The sequence below is a fragment of the Zalophus californianus genome, chromosome 3 (genome assembly GCF_009762305.2).
Source record: "Zalophus californianus isolate mZalCal1 chromosome 3, mZalCal1.pri.v2, whole genome shotgun sequence".
Taxonomy (NCBI): domain Eukaryota; kingdom Metazoa; phylum Chordata; class Mammalia; order Carnivora; family Otariidae; genus Zalophus; species Zalophus californianus.
The window spans coordinates 94,231,885-94,252,874 of NC_045597.1; the positions used below are offsets into that span (position 1 = coordinate 94,231,885).

General features: G+C 51.9%; 1 protein-coding gene across 2 annotated transcripts in view; it reads left to right on the forward strand.

The window, feature by feature from the left end:
• The window catches only part of SCTR (secretin receptor), a 76,630-nt gene that overhangs the window by 33,535 nt on the left and 22,105 nt on the right, over nucleotides 1-20,990 (forward strand). For both annotated transcript variants that reach the window (XM_027590730.2, XM_027590731.2), the window contains exons 3-5: nucleotides 7,096-7,203; nucleotides 13,460-13,563; nucleotides 20,307-20,404. In XM_027590730.2, coding sequence (XP_027446531.1) covers nucleotides 7,096-7,203; nucleotides 13,460-13,563; nucleotides 20,307-20,404 — 310 coding nt within the window. The remainder of the gene's footprint in view (nucleotides 1-7,095; nucleotides 7,204-13,459; nucleotides 13,564-20,306; nucleotides 20,405-20,990) is intronic.

The following is a 20,990-nucleotide window of genomic DNA, read 5'->3' on the forward strand; positions in this document are numbered from 1 at the left end:
AAAGGGGCAAATGAGATGAAATTCACATAATAACCATTGTAGAGTGAACAATTCAATGGCATTCAGGACATTCACAACGCTGTGCAGCCAGCACCCCTCCAGTTCCAAAACATTTTCATCGCCCCAAAAGAAAACCCCGTACCCAGTAAGTAATCACTCCTCATTGTCCCCCTCCCCTGCCCCTGGCAACCATGAATCTGCTCTCTGTCTCTACGCTGACCCTGGATTTCTAAACGGAATCCTACAGTAGGGGACTTTCTGTATCTGCCCTCTTCCACTGAGCATGTTTTCGAGGTTCATTCACATTGTAGCCTATACCAGTATTTCAGACATGCTGGCTTTTCATGCAATTTTTTAGAGCAAACCTTCCCAGCTCCGTGTCTGGATTCCGCTCTGGCTCCTCCCCCAGTGCCCGACATGCCCACCCTGCCCACAGCTCACCTCCCCTCTTTTTTCCTGGGCACAACGGATCTTGGCTCATTTTTCAGAAACAAGTAACTTATGTTTGTATAACATTTCAGACTTTTTTTTTTTTTTTTTTTAGTTTTTAACCTGTATAGTAAGTACCATTATTAACCCCATTTCACAGATGAGGAGAATAGAGCCTCCGAGAGACTCAGGATTTCCCAGAGCTGAAACAGAACTCTCAGCCCACATCTTTTGACTCTAAATCCTAAGGATTTTGTAGTTTGCAATCCAGACTGAGCTGTGAGTGACTGATATCCTCACTCTCCCAAGAAGGGATTTAAAAATTAGAAATTAGAAAAAAAAAAAAAGACAGATTATTGATGCCAGTTAATCTTTAATTAATGGGAGAGGTGGCATGAAATGAAGAGCTTTAGGCCAGGTGAGGAAGAGCTATTGGGGTGCACGAGGGGGATTCTGCGGGGCAGGGTACAAGTTTGCCCAGTCCCTGGGAGGGGAAGGGCTCGGCATAGAGTGCTCAGGAGCCTGCCTCAAGGAAAGCAGACTTCAGCTTCAGGCTCGAAGCCTCCTTCATCTTATCCCCTGCAGCCTCCATGCAACATCTGAAGTGTTTTCCAGTCTGCTAATTCCGTGCCCCTCTCTGCTTGAATACTTTTCGTGGTGGGGAGCTCACTACTCCCAACACAGTTTATCCCGTGGAACGGCTTGGGCTTCGTGGTTTAAAGAGAATTCCACACCGCCACCCGCCCCCCAACTGTTTAGTTGTTCCTCCCCGTGCTGTGCTTTGAAATGTCTTTGCCACCTGGGACTTTAGTTCCATTGACTCCATCCTGACCACTTCCGTGTGTGGTCCAGCCAGCACCAGGAGGGCAACACCTTTCTTGACCTCAATGCTGTAGATCAGCTCGTCAGCAAAGCCCTCACTGGGTTGCCCCTTTGATGGCCTAGGGATGGGGCCAGGGTAGCCGAGAAAGGCAAAGGGAGATAGGATGAAGCCAGGGAACAGGCGGCTGCAGGAGCCCCTGAACCACCGAGGGGTCTCAGGGAGGAGACAGGTGAATGGCGGTGAGCAGGGGTAGGAGACACCTGGGAGATGGGTATGGAAGCTCTAGGTAGGAGGAGAGGGTTAACACTGACAGAAGCAGAAGCTAGGGGAGGACCAGAAGGGCAGGGCGAGGGGGAACTTGGGTTCCCTGGTGACCAGTGAGCAGTGGGGGTTGTGCAGGGGCCTTGGAGTGACGGAGGACCCACTGGTCAACCCAGCATGGCCCTGGGGGCCTGGCTTGGTCATGGCCCTGTGGCATTGCAGCCTGACACATGGCTCCAGAAATACTCCCAGGTTATCGTCAGGCCATCTGAGCTTATTTATAAATAAATCAAGGACTGGAAGATGGATGCTCTTCTCTGGGTGGATGCAGAGCAGACATGCAATTAGCAGAGGGCTGGCTGTATGCCAGGCACCGGGCTGGGTGGGGATGGAGAGATGCCCCAGGCCCGGTCCTGCCCTCTCAGATCACCTCTACCTGTATACCAACCCCGTCCCCATCAGCAGACCTGCCTCTGGAGCCACCTCTCTATGGGGACAAGGGGTGGGGCAGGACAGCAGGACTATAGGACCGAAGGAGCAGATGTCATTGAGCCTGGCTCACTGCCGGGGGTTTCACAAGTGTAAAGGAGACCAATCTTTGTCCATCAACTCCAGTGGGCAAAAATAGAACTTTCTCAGTTTTCTGTACCTTTAATTCTGACTCCGCTCTCTTGGGATGGAGAAACCTAAGCCTTGTTTTTTTCTGGATCTTCCCCACAACTTGCCCGGGCTATCAGAGATTCACATGGCACTGTGATATCTGGGGGAGCCCATGTGGTCTTCAGCTTTGCTCCACAGAGTGGTGGCCAACGGACTTCTGTGCTTCGCTGGAGGTGTGAGCTCTGCAAGGCTGTCTGTGGTCCTGCTCGTCTAGAAAGATCCCTATAGCCATTTCTCCTCTGGGCTACCCCACCATCCAGGACTGGATGGGCAGCAGGGCACTCATGCCTCTCGCTGGAACCTTGTATATCCTGCTCATCGCTTGCCCTCCTTGTCTCCCCAGACTGAGGGAAGTCTTGCTTCCTTTTCTGTTTTCTCCCAAGCATTTTTTTTAAACCGGAATTCTTGTCCCCATCCCCCCCCCCCCCCCCCCCCCCCGCACAGCCTTTGGAAACCCAAGCCAGGAAGATTCTAAAATTTTTCTGCCCACCTCTGAGAATGTGAACCAGTAGGCTGAGGAGCAAGGACAAAAGAAGTGGGGGGCAGATTAATAGATCAGAAAATATTCTCCTGAACACACAAATCATTTAATCCTCACCCAAATCCTGGGGGATGTTACTATGCCCATTTTATAGATGAGAACACTGAGGCCCATAGAGGTAAGGGGCACGCCCAAGCTAGATTTGGGTCCAAAGTTCGCTCTATTTCCCCCACAATCCTGCTTCAACTCAGGATCCCGTGCTGTCCTCTGTGGCCACGGGCACTCGGCAGGCACCCCCTGCTCCCCAGATGGCATTTGTGGGCAACGTTGTCTTCTCCTGTCTCCCCACTTAATCATCCCCAGCTTTCCAGCCCCACCCTCCAGCTAGGCAGTCAGTGGTGACAGTGCCCATCAGGGCTGGTGGAGAGCTGCCCCTCACGCTGCCCTGGGCCCTGCTTGTCCACGAAGCAGCTAATCTGTATGCATTTCAGCCCTGACTTTCCAGAGGCAGGGAGCCCTCCCTACCGGCTCAGTGAACAGGAGCCCCATTTACAAAGCTCCCCCATCGCTTATTTCACTGGACACCTCCTCACCCCCAGCTGAGGCAGTGAGCTCTGGGGTCAAGATCTAAACCTACCAGGAACGCACAGTGACCCGAGTTCTGAGCTTTGTCCCTTTCCCACCAGAGCCCCAGAAGGAGTCTGGTGCCAGGACGCCCTCCCTTCTTCCCATCCCTGCCTTACCTGTGCAGGCCTTCCCCCTACTCAGAGCAGGAGCCTGGAGGGAAGTGGGGTCTGAGGCCCTCCACTCACACCCTGGACGGTGCAAAGGGGGTCCCTGGAAGCAGCCAGGAGCCGCACAGAACCACGTGGCTGCCCTGGCCGCGGTCCCTGCAGCCCAGCGCACACCTGTGCTGATTGCCTGAATGTTTTCTCTTTCAATCAATTGACTTTTTTTTTCCCATCATGCTGTACATTAGATCTTAGACTCATTCACCCTTCAGAACTGCAACTCAGTGCCCTTTGGCCAACCTCTCCCCACTTCCCCCCGACCCCAGCCCCCAGTGACCATTCTACTTTCTGCTTTGGTAAGTTTGAATCTTTCACATTCCACATGGGAGTGAGATCACACGGCATTTAGCTTTCTGTGTCTGGCTTAGCTCATTTAGCATACTGTCCTCCGGGTTTATCCATGTTGTCCCAAGAGGCAGGATTTCTTTCTTCGTTAAGGCTGAGTAATACTGCATTGTAATCCTCCTCGTCCATTCATTGTTCGATGGACACGTAGGCTGTTTCCACACCTTGGCTATTGCGAACCATGCTGCAGTGGACATGGGAGTGCAGAGATCTCCCTCTCTGAGGTCCTGATTTCATTTCCTTTGGGTATAGACCCAGAAGTGGGATTGCTGGATCATATCGTAGTTCTATTTTTATTTATTGAGGAGCCTCCGTACTGTTTTCTATGATGGCCAGTTTGCATTCCCCCGATAGTGTATGAGGGTTCTCCCGCCACTTTTTTAAATTAATTTATTTTTTTCGGAGAGAGAGAGAGAGAATATGAGCAGGGGGAGGGGCAGAGGGAGAGGGAGAATCTCAAGTAGACTCCGCGCTGAGCGCAGAGCCCAACACGGAGCTAGATCTCTGGGCCTTGAGATCAGGACCTGAGCCGGAAACCAGAGTCAGATGCTCCACCGATTGAGCCACCCAGGGTTCCCTTTTCTTCAACTGACTTTTAATTTTTAATTTAGCTTCCTTCTAAACAATAATAGCTATAAAATCACCGATGTGATATGCTCGTCCTATAATTGCTTAATATATATTAAATTATCTTTTTTTAAAAACGTGTAACTATTAAACTTGAAAGCAGTCAACCAGTAGGGCTAGAAGAACATGCCACTGGGGATGGGAGCACTAGGTCTGTTCCCAGTGCTGAGGCTGGAAGAGATTGTGGCCCTGTCACAGCATGATACCGTGCTCAAGACACGAGCAATGCCACGTGGAGGCAGAAGCATCAGGTCGGCTGCTACCAAGGGTCAGCCTGGAGGGTGGGATACCAGCTCCACCAGTATCAGCTCTGTCCCCCTGCACGTGTCACTTTGCCTCTCGGAGCTTGGGTTCCGCATCTCCATCACCTCTGCTGTGGGGCAGTGACCTTACCCAACCCTTGCAAGCTCCACGGTGTCTGATGCGTGTCCAGGCTTTTCTCTCTGCAGGGCTGATATGAAGGGCGTGTCAGTGAACCGGCCGCTAGGGGACCCCACTCACCTTGAGGGGAGCCTGCTCCCCCCTTACCACCAGCCCCCTCCTCCACCGCCTTCTGACAGCACCGGGGCAGTGTCCCCGTGGGTCCAGCCTGACATGACCCTGGTCAGGAAGCCTGCCAGATGCCCTGGTACCTTCCCCATCTGTCTGGCCACTGGACAGGGCTTGTCTGGCCTCATGGGCGGGAGCCCTGGGCCCAGGCCCTGGCTGACCTGGCTGGGCCCAGCCCTGAATTCATTTCTCCCAAAGGGAGGAAAGAGGCCCCTGAATTCTTACACAGCTGGGAAGTGCCCCAACCGCTTCTAATACAAGACATGCGGCTCCTTGTAAATGAGGCACCCTGCTGTCATACGGAGACTTCTGCAGAAGGAGAAAGGACCTGGGTCAGCGTCATCCTCCAGGCTCCAGATGCTGGAATAACTCAAGTAGACAGACACAGTGCGTCATCTGTTACAGGTCTTCCCAGACTGGTGTCGCCATCCCAGGGCCATCTGGGGAGGCCAGAGTCACTGGGAGCCTGCAAGCTCTGAGAGACCCTGCTCAGGCCTGGCGGGCAGCATCCACGGCTGGAATGTGGACGACCAGTTGCCTGGACGGTGGTAAACCCTGCCTGGGTGCTCTGGGAGGAGCTCAGATGGACAGCTCCAGCCCCTCCTCTTTCAGGCCTCACTGTGAGAGTTGGGGTGAAGGTTCAGGGACATCCAAGGGGTTGCTCATCTCCCACATTCCTCGAGTGACACAGACCCTGGTCCTCAGTCCCAAGATGCTTCCACCGTCCTGGGCAAGCCCCGTCCAAGCCCTGCCTCTGTGTCCAAGCTCTCTCTCATTCTGTACCAGCGACCTTGCCCTGGGCCCACGGTCTGTCTGTCACTCAGGGGCGGCTCTACCTCCAGAGCCCCCAGCCGGGCATCCTGACTTCCCACTTCCGCTCTCCCCCCATCCCTCTGGGGGCCGACCCCCCTGCAAGAGGAGAGCCCCAACTGCCTTCAGCCCAGCTCTCTGCATCCTCCCTCTTTCCTTCCTGGCCCAGCTTCACACCCTGCCTCCCCGCCACCTCCTGGCCCCTCTCCAGCTCCCCTAGCCTGGCTCCATGAGGAAGGCTCTTGGAAGCTGGGATTGGTGCCCCTGAGGAGACAGGGCAGGTGGGTGAAGCCTGGGAGGTGGCATGGAGCAGTGTAGTTGGACAGCCCCTTTCCAGCCCCTGCATTTCCTGGGCTGTGGGACTCCAGGAACCTGCTTCTCTTCTCTGCTTCATCACTTCATTTATAAAACAAGGACAGGGCCAGTTGCCTTGGAGCACTGCTGTGGGTTAGATGAGCTCATGTGTGTGAAAAGCACAGGGTGATGGACTCTCACTAGCACAAACCAGAGCTGACAGGCCGAGGACTGGAAGGCCAGCACCTTAACGTGGAATCCAGAAGTCAGTGCTCAGACCAAAGCCTGTTTCCGAGGAATGCATGTGGGGAAACAGGCTCCTGTTTTAACACAGTATCACTCCTGGGCCCCTCCCAACACCAATTAAATCAGGATCTCTGGGTGGAGGGCCCAGTTCTGTATGTTCTGCTGATGCCTGGGTGGCTCAGTCCATTGAGTGTCTGCCTTCGGCTCAGGTCAGGATCCCAGGGTCCTGGGATCGAGCCCCACATCGGGCTCCCTGCTCCGCAGGGAGCCTGCTTCTCCCTCTCCCTCTGCCGCTCCCCCTGCTTGTGCTCTCTCTCTCTGACAAATAAATAAATAAATAAATAAATAAATAAATAAATAAATAAATAAATAAAATCTTTTTAAAAATTTAAAAAAATAATAAAGCTCCCTAGATGGTTACACTGTGCAGCCAGGCTGGAGGCCCCCTGCTGTCGAGTCTAATGCAAGCTGAGGCCAAGAGGTGTTCTGTCTTCTGCTCTAGAGAAATCCAGACTTGCCCTGGTGACACTTACATGAGATAATGTGTGTTCCCTCCTTCCTTCACACCTTCAACGTGAGCGCTTACTGTGTAGATGGCAGAGTCGAAGGCCCCAAAGATAAAAAGCCACATCAGACCCCACTGGTTCCTGATCTCGAAGAGTCAATACCGCACGGGAACTCCTAGCAGGCCGGAGTGTTGGGGATGGTTGACAGGCTGTATGGGGGGAGGCCCTTGGCCCACGCTCTCTCCCTGTCTAATGTTGTGTTCGTCTTGGCAGGTTGTGAGGGGCTGTGGGACAACATGAGCTGCTGGCCCTCCTCCGCGCTGGGACGGACTGTGGAAGTGGGGTGCCCCCCATTCCTCCGAATGCTCACTGGCAGAAATGGTAACCACTCAGCCCACGGGTCCCGGCTGTGAGGCAGTGGGTGGCCCTCTGGGTGGGGCCCTGGCCTGGAGACCAAAGAACCTCTGGGGACAAGTGGTGAACGGACTAGTGGGAGGTGGTCCTTGTTGGGGCCTGGAAGCCTTGCTGGGGGGCGTGAGGTGGGCTCGATTCGCAGGGCCCCAAGGAAGGGGGCCAGGAGGCAGTGTACTAGGAAGTGATAAAGGAGACTGGGCTTGCTTCTCTCTGTCCCACATCCCAGCTGGCTCCCCTACTTCCTTCCATGTTTCTGCCCCCTTAGCAACCAGACCCCTTGTTCCAGCCGCCGGGTCTGGGTCCCACGTGGCACAACCTAGCTTTCCAGAACACTTACTTTCTATGTGTCCATTCTGCCAGGCCCTGCTGATAAACTGTGCCCTCCCCGAAAGCCCCTCGCCTCCTGGGTGATCTCTTGCCTAAGGAAAACTGCAGTTTACAAGGATTTTCTTAATTTGAGGCAGGGAGGGAGGGAGACTGTGTCAGACAGGGGATATTCAGGGACTAACATTGGCTAAAGCCCCACCTGCCAGGCATTTTTATATACACAGGCTCATTGAACCATCACAACTCCCCTGCCAATCACAGAACTTGTCTCCTCCACTTGACCCAGGAAAAAGCAAAAATAACAGGGAGTTAAGAGGGGTTTAGCACTTTGCCTAAGGTTCACGGCTAGAAGATGGAGAATCTAAGATTCAAACTCACATTTCTCCGACTTCAAAACCAGTGCCCTGTCCTTCGATGCCATGGTCAAGGTGGGACTACAGCCTTGTGGTTGGGGGGGGGGGTGATGCTGGGTGGAGGCAAGGTGGTTTCATGGCTTTTTGGCCCCTGTCCTCCGTGAGGTCATTTAAAGTCGAAAGCCTCACCTGGCCCTGCTAACCCCTCCCCTCATCTATGCGGGGCAGGAAACACTGGCCAATGAGGCCCTTCACAAGAACAAACCAGAAAAGATGACTTTACACTAAAACCCACCAGCATCCCAAAGCCAGGTAAGGAAAGGTTGACCAGCGAGGAACACAAGACCATGCAGGGTGGGAGAGGAGTGTAAATTCCTAGTACACATGCGCGCACGCACGCACACACACACACACACACACACAAACACACACAGATCTGGGGAGCACATTGTGGTAGCTCACAGTCCCGCTCAGCCTCCTGGATGCCCTGCAGACAGGAACTGCAGGGGGCCGGGGAGATAGGTCTGAGTCCCCCTTCTCCACTTACTGCTTGGATAACGTCCGCTGCCGAAACAGACAGATGTCCCAAATCTCAAAGCTTTCATACATGTGTATAATGCCTGCCCGCCTAACGTGCAAACCGGGCGCTCCTGATGAGCACCAGGCCTGAATATGATCCCACTTCTGTCCACATTGCCTCTGCCAGAATTCAGTCATGTGGCGACACTGACCTGCAAGGGACGAGGGAAAGTGTGGTCCAGCCAGGGGTCAGTCTCCCAGGCCTGAGAGCCCAAGTTACTCATTCTCAGCCTTGATTTTCTTATCTGGAAAATGGGGAGAATAAACAGGACCAGTCTTTAAGGTTGTGCTTGGAAATGAATTTCAAATATCTTCCTTTGTCCTTTCTCTTCCTCTCTTCTCCCTTCTTGCCTCCCCTCCTCCACACCTGCAAACACATGCCAGCAAACTTACCAACAGTCTTTTTCTCCCAGCGTGACCCTTCCACGTCTATGTCTGGGGTCCATGGAGCTCCCGACACATGAGATTAATCCACACATGGTTGACCTACGACAACATGCTGGTCAGGTGCAAGGCCAGGACAGATCCTGGACTCCCCATCCAGTGCTCCTCCCTCGCTGACCGAGTTCTCCAGTTGGAGGGACTTGAAGCTCTCCTCCTTTCCCAGCCTTCCCTTCACAACCCTCCCAGAGCCGCAGTGCCTCTGCCTCTCCTATCAACGTCCCTCCTACCTGTCTGCAGAGGGGCCAGGCAGGGCCGTGTTCCTGGCCAAATCCTTCCCAGTCAATTGCTAGAACGCCTGCCTGCCTCATTAACTAGTAGCCCACTGACTCCTTTTTGAGGATCTCCAACCCTTTAATTGCTCAAGACCCCCGGAGTTCACCCAGGAGCTCATTTCTAGGTCTGCCGTTGTGGGGGAGGAAGTTGGGGTGAAAGGCATACCTCTGCTGCAGTTTCTTCTTGATGCCACATGGTGTCGCTGTGGGGCTGCAGGAGCCACCCCTCTACCAGTCCACAGGGAGACCCTGCCCACCCCCCCACCCCAGTGCTCTGCCCTTGCTGGGGGGCAGTGTCACTAACCCCCCCACCCAGGGACCCCAGGGCCACTCTGTTCATACCCATCCCCAAGCCCAGGGCACCAGCCAGTCCAGGAGCACGGGTCAGGACCAGTCCGCCTCAGTTAGCCACCAAGAACCATCTTCCTACCACCATCTTCCCTCCCCATAGATCCCAGCCCCCTGGACTCCTCTCAGGAAGGAAGGCTCCCCTCAGTGGTTTCCCACAGGATTCCAAGGCTCCCCAACCCAACCCAGGGAGGAGCGCCCGGTGAGGACAGTCTGGTGTTTTGGACCGACCCTTCCTTTTGAGAGAAGAAAATAATAATAATAAATTATTTCCCAGGGCCCCCACTACAGGAGCCCAGACAGGATGGTTGTCCATGTGACTAGAGAAACTGCAGGTCAGAATCTGTCCCCAGATATTTTTCTGTGTGTGCCAAGGTCTAGAATGTTCCCTCCAGGATGCATTCCTTTGATTCTTAATGGGGCACTGGTCTTCCAGAGTTCCTTGTTAGAAAACACACTTCTGCGGCAGGGTCAGACTTTGGCCTTTCCCTGAGCCTTAACTCAGTAGAGAGGTTCCTTATAACCTGGTAAGTTCCCGGAGCCTTTTGAGAATTGGATAAAAGCTTTGGACTGGCTCTTCCCCAAACTGCACATACGTATATGCTCAAAATTACTGTCTGTACCTTCAGGGGCCCTTAAGGTATACATTGACCTGAACCTGGGTAAGGACGGGGCCCCGTCCTATTAGGGATTAACCCCAGGGGAAGTGGGTGGGGTTGAAGGGACTCCAGAGAGAGCCCAACCCTTGTCTTCTCAGCAGTTCTGCCAAAAGCCCGGGCAGCAAAGGGCACCGTCTTTTTAGTCACACCAGGCGCCTGTCCTGGATCACATGCAGCATCTGTCTGGAGAATCCCACTGGGTCAGTGAGGAGAAGGCCCCAAAACAGGCAGCCCAGCCCAGCCTCTAGGGACACACTGGCTGATAACCGGTTCTGGGCTCCAGGGAGTTTGTGTTCTCTTAATCCAACTTCCCATCCAACCAAGCCGAAATTGGACCACCATGTTTTCCCGTCTGACAACATAGCTCCCTTGATTTAACTATAGAAATCTTGCACCCCCTCCTAAATTCCATGCTTCCAAGCCCCACCACCGCTGCTCCATTTTGGAAAGGCTGAAAGGAGGAGCGAGTCACACTCCCGGCCCGGCAAGCACCAGTCTGGGCCCTTCCTGGTGCTATCATGTTCCCTGCTCGGTCCTGCAAGTGGGTGGTTATTGTCACTGGGCACAGAAAAGTGAGGTACCTAAGCTCACACCCAGACGACCAAGAGGCAGGGCTGGGGTTCACACTCAGATCTGGCTAGCTGGAAACCTGTGCTCCTGGTCTCAGAAGCCTTCAGGGGCCGGGCATTCCTGGATGTGGAAGGCCGAGGTCTCCTGATGGTAGAAGCTGCCCCGGGACTGCAGGGAGGGAGGCACAGTGAAGAGTCACATCCTGGCTGCGCCCTGTTACCCAATCCTGGGCCTTGGTTTTCTTGTCTGGAAAATAAGCCAGTCACTGAGAGCTGGGAGGATTAGATCAAAATCTGGAAATGAGCATAGTGGCTGGTTCCAGAAATGCCAGCCACAGTTCTCGAGTTCAGCGGAACCCATCTGACCCTGAACCCTGTGAACCAGTGGTCCAGACCCGAGGCCTGTCAGAGAGGAGCATGTAAGGCAACCGGGGTGGCTAAGGTCCCTGGGGAAGGTACAAATTAGAGCAGAGTGGGTGTCAGAGCTTCTATCTCCAGGGCTGCGACCAGTCCCCCGGCACCTCTGCCACACGGGCAGCAGCCAGATCCTGGGACAAGCGCTTGGCCCTCCTCTGGAGTAGAGGATGCAGCTGGGCCGTCAGTCCATGGAGGGCGACTCCTCCTGGTCGCTTCCCAAGACTTCCTTCACAGCTGGCAGCTCCCCTTCCCCAGTCTTCGGATTTCTGCTCCAAAAGCTCTGTGTGGGCAAACTTCCCTGTTCTCTTATAGAAGAATTTAGAGCAGGCTCTTCTCCACTCAGTTGCTGTTCTGGCCCACCAGCCAGCAAATGGATGAGCAAGGGCTCTGGGTTGGGCCCCAGAGCCCTCGGGAGCTCATCAGCTGCTAGGGGAGGCAGGGAAGCCAGCCACCACTGTGTGAAGGGCACGGGACTTGGCCTTGGCCTTGTGCGGGGAGGAGAACGGGCCGGTGGTGAGCTCTGCGGGAGGATCGCAGCTCTCCTGTGATTTACAATGCAGAGAAATGCGGAGGTGTTGCTGGGAAGACTGAACACTCCTTCCTTTCTGGGAGGGGCGGCCCCCTGGACGGTCTACCTCAGTGCCCCTGCTCTGCTGGGGGTTTTCAGGTGCTGGGGAGCAGGACGGGAAGTGAGATTTGAAATAGAACTTCCTCGGTATGGGACATTTCACTATGGGAATGGCTGGGTCCTTGCCAACCATGCCAGGTTCTCGGGGAACCCACCCATTAAATGGCAGTGGGTCCTGGGATCAGTACATAGTAGGAGGAGAAAGCAGGAGAAAGAAAGGGGATTGGTACATAGTGTGTGGCTGAGAGTGAGGGTCTGAGACCCCGGGGTTCAACTCCCATTTCCTGTGCTGTGATCTTATGCAGATTATTTAACCATGGTGTGCCTCAGTTTCCCCAACTGTAAAATGGATGCAGTATTTACATGTTATAATATGTTTTACTATAAAGGTAACTGCTTAGTTCATAGTCTTGTTAGGGTTAAAGGAGTCGCTACCTGTCACAGGCTGAGGACAGTGTCTGGCACATAGTAATCACCAGGTATTATTATAGTAGAGCATGGGATTTTATAATTGAGCAAATACACAATCCTTAAAGAGTGAGATCAATGGGGTTTTTTTGGTTGGGGGTATATAATCAGAATCGCTTGGGACCACTGTCCTTGAGCACGACACTTGGCCCCTTGTATCATATGGGACACTGTAATCCCTTGCAAGAGCACTGGGGTGCTGCCATTGCGAAGGTTTATATTTATCTCCTGCGAACACCCAAGGGGTCAAGGAGCACCCCCTGTTTTGGGAAAACCCACAAAAAACCAGAAGTGGCACCTCAGCCAGTGGGTGTGGAGGATGGGCAGGGGGGTCCCCCCTGGAGCACTGAGGGAGCTTGATGCTGAGATTGGAGCCCCGGAAGGGAAGGTGAGGGGTAGGGTGGGAGTGGACAGGCCTGGGGTGAAGCCCTGGTGCCCTGGGGCCTGAGAGACCCCTGGAGTGGGGCTGGGCCTGGGGGCAGCCAGCCGGGCTGGGGAGCGGTGACCGGAAGCTCTGCTGGGTTGGGAGTGCAGTGGGGGAGAGCTGCTGTGACCATAGGGGACTGCGGTGTGTGTCAACCCTGTCTGTGGAGCCCTGTGCCTGGCACAGAGGGATATGGGGGTGGGCGAGGCCGTGGGACCCCGGGGAGAGGACAAGTAGTGCTTGGAGGCTGAACAGGGCATTTGTTCAGAGCTGGCCTGTTTGTAGATCGAGGCCTCGGGGGTCCACAGGTCTGTCTCTCTCTCACCTGTGCACACACATCTGCATCTTTGCCCTTTTTTTTTTTTTTAAGATTTTTATTTATTTGAGAGAGAGCGAAAGTGAGAGAGATCACAGAGGGAGAGGGAGAAGCCCACTCCCCGATGAGCAGGGAGCACTATGTGGGACTCGTTCCCACGACCTGAGCCAAAGGCAGATGCTTAACCGACTGAGCCACTCAGGCGCCCCTTTCCCGCTCCTTCTCACTGACCCTTACATATTCTTCAAGGATCGGCTGGGCCAATTGGGAGCTGACCTTGTGGTTCAAAGAAAGGCAGCTGGGGCCCAGCGATGGGGAAGCGCCACGCCGCCCCTAAGGTGTGGCTGAGGGTACCCGGGACCCCAGGCCATCTGTCCCCAGTCCCCACTGCTCACCTGCAAGATGCTTGGCCCCCACAGGTTCCATGTTTCGAAACTGCACACAGGACGGCTGGTCGGAAACCTTCCCCAGGCCTGACCTGGCCTGCGGGCTTAACGTGAACGACTCGTCCAATGAGAAGCGGGTAAGCCTGTCTGCCCTTCTTTCCCTGGCTGGGGGCCTACAGGGTGAGAAGACAGAGTGGAGCCAGCCCCGGGGCAAGATCAGGGGACCAGGAGCTGCTCCTGTCACCCACCCCACCCTGCTCATCATCCGGGGTTCGCTGGGCCTGCCTCACTGCCCTGGTCTGTCAGCCTGGAGATGGTGTTCACGAAGATCCGGGCACAGTGAGAACCTCCCTGGGCCGCCACGACACTGGGGGTGATTTAGTCATGAGAGCAAAGGAGAAGCAACGTGCTGGCTAAATGCCCGGAGCCAGGCTGGTGAGTCTGAACCCTGACTGTGACCTTGGCGGGGGTTGGGAGGACTTAACTTCTCTGTGCCTCGGTTTCTCCATCAAGGAAATGGGGCTGATCATGGTTCTGACCTCACAGACTTGCCAAGAGAACCAAACGAGGTAATCCAGGGAAGTGCTGAGAAGGGTGAGCGGCCATAGGAAGTGCTCAATAAATGTTTGCTCTCAGGGCATCTCGGACTCTGAGGGGAAGGAGAGGGCTGGTGGCTGCAGGGCAGGCCTGATTTGAGAGAGGACGCTGAGCGGTGGGCTGAGCTTCTCCGGGTGCCTCCAGAGGCCTCCCCTGAGGGGCCATTAGTTTCAGAGAGCCCTTCCATCCTTACTCTTCCTGCCTGATTCAAACACATCCTTCAAGACTCCATTCCAGCCCAGCAACTCCAGAAAGCCCTTTCTACCCGCCTCCCCGCTCCCAGGAAGGACTCCCTTAATATGCTGTGTTGGCCTCCAAAATATTACCCACTACGTTAAACAAAATCATCATCATGTGCCATGGGCATCCATCTCTCTCACTAAAATGCAAGCTCTTCAAAGGCATGAATTCACTTAACAAACATTTATCAAGCACCTACTGTGAGCCAGGCATGGGTCGAGGTGTAGGGATATTGCAGGGACAAATCAGAATCGTATTCATTTTCAGGCCCCTAGGCCCCAGCACAATGCCTGGCACTTACCAGGTGCCCAGTGAATGTTTGTTGTTGTACTGAACACCTACCATGTGCCGGTTGCGGGATACATAATGACGCTAAACCCTCAGAAGGATCCGTTGTAAGGTCGTTATTTTCTTCATTGTGCAGATGAGGAAAGTGAGGCTCAGAGGGGTGAAGGGACACGCTCAGAAACTAGTGGAGGCAGGAGTCAAACCAAGTTAGTTCCAAAAAGAGCCTGAGTCCTTCCTCTAGCTTTTGCTGCCTCCCTGGTTATGGTGCGTGTCCCCCTGGGAGATGCTCTTTTGCAGCCCCATGGGCTAAACTCCCCAGTGGGAATCTGGATGGACAGGCTTGCTGGTCCCTTGGAGGATGGGGTGGGGGCATGTGAGAGTAGCATGGGGGGGAAGCAGCAGAGTGAAGGGAGAAGATGAGGTTGGGAGACAGACCATACCCACTTCTGAATTTTTTCTAGGACTCCTCTCTCTAGCCAGTCAGTCCTGCTCTGTATGAGGGAGACTGATCGGGGGACCAAGCTGGAGACTTGGGTTTCTTCCCTCCTGGGGCTTGTCATCCAGTTGGGGGACAAACAGGGGGTCTTCGGGTCTGGCCAGAGCAGGGTACCTTAATAACGAGACCCGGCAAGCATTGATCAGTGTGTACAGATGGTTTTGGAAGAGTGGATGGGCTCTGACCCCCGCAGGTGACCATTTCTCTCATTGACTTCTATGAGGACAGGAAGTTTATGTGATGACATTGGCAAAATCCATAAAATTAAGAGAGAACATTCTTATGATGGATGGCAGGCAGCACAGAGGTTCGAAAGGATGCTCTGGGCTGCAAGAAACAGAAATTTCCAACTTGCCTAATAAACAGATGTGGCTCATGTAACTGGGGATGCAGAGAACAGGTTTCAGAACTCTTTGATAAAGCAGCACTGAGAAGCTGCCAAAGGACCAGGTTCTTTCCATTTCTCCTCCTGCTATCCTGGTGGCTTCTTCTCGAGGCTGCCACTTCTCGATTTGGATGACGGCCTTGGTGATGACAGCTACATGCTTCCCCATGCCTGCTTGTCCAGGAGGAGGGACAGCCAGACTTCCTATGGCTCCTTCCCAAGAGCGAGAAAGCTTCTTCACCCAAACCCCAGCAAGCTTGTCCTCACATCTCACTGGCCCAAAGTGACTGGAGCCTGCCCACCCCTGGACCATCCCTGGCAGAGGGCTGGGATACAGGATTGTCCTAGGCCAGTGGTTCTCAAACCTTTTGGCCTTGGGACCCTTTGACACCCTTAAGAATTATTGAGGACCCCACGGAGCTTTTGGTTTTGTGAGTTATGTCTACTGAAACCACATCGGAGACACTGTTGGCTTAGACTCATCAGCTGGGGAAGAACAGAGCCCAGGGCCTTAACCATGATATTCATCCAGGGTTGAAACTTAAAATCCCAAAACAAGGAGATGAAGTTTGACAAAGGTAAATGCAAAGTTTGGACTTAACTCAGAATATTAATTGGCCAAAAGTAGTGGAAAGGAGACCTACCTTGGCTTCAACTCACATTAAAAAAAAAAAAAATTAAAATCCCTAAGATCAGAAAGGTTTTCAGGCCATGTGATTTACTGGTGCCTAGATGCTGGTCCACAAGCTTTATCTTGTACTCAGAGATTTGAATCATCCTGTCTCTTATTGTTGAAATGTCTTTTTTCTTCTAATCAAATGATGATGGAAATCAGCATTTGTTGGCTGTCTTTTTTTTCAATTTCCTTCCTTGGCACGTGCCATTTTAGTCACTGACAAAAGCCCACAGTGGACTCAGATTAGCAGAAAGGACCAGGCTGATGCTTGGGTAAATAAAATGGGGTTTGCTGGGGCGCCTGGGTGGCTCAGATGGTTAAGCGTCTGCCTTCAGCTCGGGTCATGATCCTAGGGTCCTGGGATCGAGCCCCACATCGGGCTCCTGGCTCAGTGGGAAGCCTGCTTCTCTTTCTCCCTCTGCCTCTCTCCCTGCTCATGCTCTCTCTCTCTCTGTGTCTCAAATGAATAAATAAAATCTTAAAAAAAAAAAAAATGGGGTTTGCTTACCTAGAGCTGAGGTTGGCACACTATGGCCCTTGAGCCAAACCCAGCCCACCACCTGCTTTTGCAAATAAAGTTTTATTGAGACATAGCTATGGCAATGTGCACTATGAGCAGAGCTGAGTGATTACAAGAGCCCCAATGGGCACCCAAAGTCTAAAACACTTATTATCTGTCCCTTTACAGAAAAAGTCCTGCTGACCCCTGATCTAGAGGATGCAGAAGGAAGGTGGCCCAGTCAGGAAACATGGCAGAGAGACAGGCAACTTGATCCAGGACAGACAGCAGTGAGGCTTCTGGACCGCAAGCCCCCTGGGAGGTGGTGCCCGTTGCAGATGTGGAGGGCGGGTGCACTGAGGTCACATCAGGCCTCCTGGGAGCAGGGCTCTTTCTGGATCAGAACTTACACACATAACGCAGGGACAAGTGGAGTTAGCTGGTGTCCTGAGGGTTCCCTGGCAGACAATCCGCCCAGCCTCAGGACAATGCAGAACATTCAGCCTGAACGCCCCCTACTGTCACCCCGTGCCTCCTCATGCTGTCAACAGACTGGCCCAAATCTGCTTCTGAACTGAGGGCTGCTAGCCAGGTGGTCCTAGGAGTGAGGCTCCTAGGCTCTCATCTACGTTCCTGAGAGGTGGCTCCTGGCTTCTGGGATCACAGTCACACCAGTGGTGACGCTCAATGTCACATGGCAGCCATCCCATCAAATGTTGCCTCTTGCTCTCAGAAAAGTTTTGGTCACTCTGAGTCAGATATCTTTTTGGTAGCTTCCTCCCCCTGGAGCTAATGCTTCTACCTGTCAATCGTTCTAATACTGTTCTTTCCTAAGTTTATTTGTTTCCTCGGGGTGCAATGTACCCAGTTTTTTCATGCACTCTTCCCTTCTCTGGAAATGTTCCAGTTTATTAATGTGTCTCTTAAAATAGCATGCCCAGAACTGGACGAAACACTTCAAACGTTCCAGTGTTGCCTGGTGTCCCACAGCACTCCGTTACTGTAACTGAGAATGCAATATAGCTTCTTTATAACTCATACTTCCTACCATGATCTTGGACCCATGACTCCTGTTGAAGGGTGGATGCTGGGGGTGAGGGGTAGAAGTGGGGAAAAATTAACATGCTCTGAGTGTCTTGTGAGTGTCAGGCACTGTCTAGATACTCTAACTGATACTTCATTTGTTCTTCTGACAAGCCTGCAAGTTAGATATTATCCCCCATTTTGCAGATGAGGAATCTGAGGCTCAGAGAAGTTAAGTAATTTGCCCAAGGTCACATAGCTGGTGAGTAACAGTCCTGGGTTTGGAAACCTCGTCTCTCGGCTCTGAAGCCTGCATTCTTTCCCTGCAGTACAATTCTTAACGCCATGGAGCTTGGGACATTTGAACCTCAAGGTCATTTTCATACGAAGAGCTGTCAGCAAGGTTTCCCCAATACTATTCTTGTGCCTGTTTTTTTTTTTTTAATTAATTACCTTTTTCTTCTGGTTATAAAATAGTACTCACCCCCTGGAGAGAAATGAGAAGTGTAGAAAAAAATAAAATAAAAATAACAACTCTGTCCACAAACTTATCATCCAAAGTTAACCATTATTAACCTCTAACACATCTTTTTACAGTCTTATGGTCTATGCATGTATGAGATTGAACCACATGAAATGGCCGGTACTCAATCATTTGACCTACCAAAGAGGGCAATTTCATGTAATTCAACTTAAAACTTTTTTCCAACAGATAGCAGGAATCACACTGGACATATAAAATTTGTATTCTGGGGGTGCCTGGGTGGCTCAGTCGGTTAAGTGTCTGCCTTCCACTTGGGTCATGATCCCAGGGTCCTGGGATCGAGCCCCGCATCGGGCTCCCTGCTCGGCGGGAAGCCTGCTTCTCCCTCTCCCACTCCCCCTGCTTGTGTTCCCTCTGTCGCTGTGTCTCTCTCTTTCAAATATGAATAAAATCTTTAAAAAAAATTGTATTCTGCTTTTTCACTTAATGTTACATTCTTAGCACGTGCTGACATCTTTTAAAACTCTTGGGAAGCAGCATTTTAATGGCGGCATACATTAAAACAATGATTTAAAATAATTTAGTTAATTGTTCTATTGTTGGACATTTGAGTGTTTTTCACCACTAATCGTTCTGTGAGGAACATCTTGATGTATAAATATGCTTTTCCTTTTGTGCTTATTTCTTTGTGCGTGTGTGTGTGTGCGCGCGCGTGCTAATTTCTTAGAATTAATTCCTAGAGGGGCGCCTGGGTGGCTCAGTCGTTAAGCCTTTGCCTTCGGCTCAGATCATGATCCCAGGGTCTTGAGATTGAGCCCCGCATCGGGCTCCCTGCTCCGTGGGAAGCCTGCTTCTCCCTCTCCCACTCCCCCTGCTTGTGCTCCCTCTCTCGCTGTGTCTCTCTCTGTCAAATAAATAAATAAAATCTTAAAAAAAAAAAAAGAATTAATTCCTAGAGGTAGAAGGGAGGTCAAAAGGAATGCATATTGCAAAGGTTCTTGATACATGCTACTTTCAGGAGAGATTGAAGCAATTTTTGGTCCCACTCTACCCTCAGCTGCATAGAATATTATTGCCTTTAAATATTAGTTCATTTGGTTGGTAACAGATGGTATAGCATTATTGGTTTAATTTTCATTTCTTTGGTTCTTTTTAAGGCTGTCGCACAATTTGGTTTTTTTGAACCTAAAAGATGCAGGTTTTACATTTACCTTTATATGTCACCTTCTCCCATCCCATTGAGAGTCTTTCCGAATCAAAGATGAGTCAGTAATGTGAAGTGGCTGTGGGCTCTGCATCCACATGAGTGCAGTGTAGAGATCAGGGGAGGTGATGGTCCCACTCTTCCCCTTCCTGCTCAGAGAATACATTGGAGCTTTCCAGCTCTCGGTTCTGGGTGTCTTATTTAGGAAGGACGTTGACTACAGAACGTATTAATTGAGCAGAAGGGTGAAGGATCATGAAAGAGATTGAAGACACAGGAAAAATGTAATATGTGAGAGATGAGCGGGTAGAAGAGCTGTATTAAGAAATGACAGATCTCTCTGTACAATATTTGCAACTCTTCTAGAAGTCTGAAACGATTCCAAAATGAAAAGTTTATTTAGAAAAAATAATGCTAGCCCCGCATCGCCCTGCTCAGCAGGAAGCCTGCTTCTCCCTCTCCCACTCCCCCTGCTGGTGTTCCCTCTCTCACTGTGTCTCTCTGTCAAATGAATAAATAAAATCTTTAAAAAATAATAATAATGCTAGGCCTTAGGTACAGACAAATTCAATTTATTTCAAGTGGCTCCAAAGTAGGTCCAGAAAAGACTAATAGGGGCAATTTAAAAGTAATAGATTTTAGCTTCACGTGAGAAAAAATTACCTAATATTTTGCACCCTTGTATACCAGATGACGTCCTCAAAAGGCCAGGTGAGTCTATATCCCTGGAGGTATTCAAGCGAAGGCTTGAATTCAGGGTGATGGTAAGGGGCGCTACGCATGGGGTAGAAGTTTGAGTTCGCATCAGATGATCCCTGAGATCTTTTCCAAAGCCAAGGTGTTCCGAGTCTATGAACTGAGGTCCGCGGAATCTGATCAGCATAGCAGTCAGTATTGAAAGGTTCAAGCTGCCTGGGCAGGTACACTCTGAGGCAGAAAAAAGCCCAGCCACCGGGTGGATGGGACTGACACATGCCTCTCTCTGCAGCACGAGTACCTGATGAAGCTGAAGGTCATGTACACCGTGGGTTATAGCTCCTCCCTGGTGATGCTCCTGGTCGCCCTCAGCATCCTCTGTGCTTTCCGGTGAGAACACATTGCCAACTCTCTGTCTCCCCAGCCTTCCACAGGCGCAGAATTTGGGTCTCTTTAAATTACTCAGGCCAGAGAAAGGAAGGTCTGGGTGGGCCACTTGGGGACCTCTTGATCTAAACCTTACCTGTGGCCAAACACTGATGTTCCTGTGACCTTGTTCATATTTTTTATTCATTCCACAATTACTGCGCACAAGAAGGAACTTACTGCACATGTACTATCTGTAATTTTCACACAATGCTATAAGATGGGTATCATTACCCCGTTTTACAAGTGTGTTAGCCAGACTCTTGGTTGCAAGAAACAGAAATCCACCTTAAGACAGTTTAAGTAAACAAAGGTGACCTGACCCACATAATTGACAAGCTCAGGGCTGCTGGCTTTAGGAATGGCTGTATCTAGGTGCTCAAAGGTATCTGCAGAACTAGGTCTGTCTCCCTCCCTTTCTCAACTCTGCCTTGGCCTCATCCTTAGGTAGGCTTTCTGCAGGGGTGGCAGAGACAACCACCAGCAGCCTCAGGGGTACATTCCACTGGCTCGGCCACACCAGGACAAGGAGAGCCTCTTCCCCATTAGT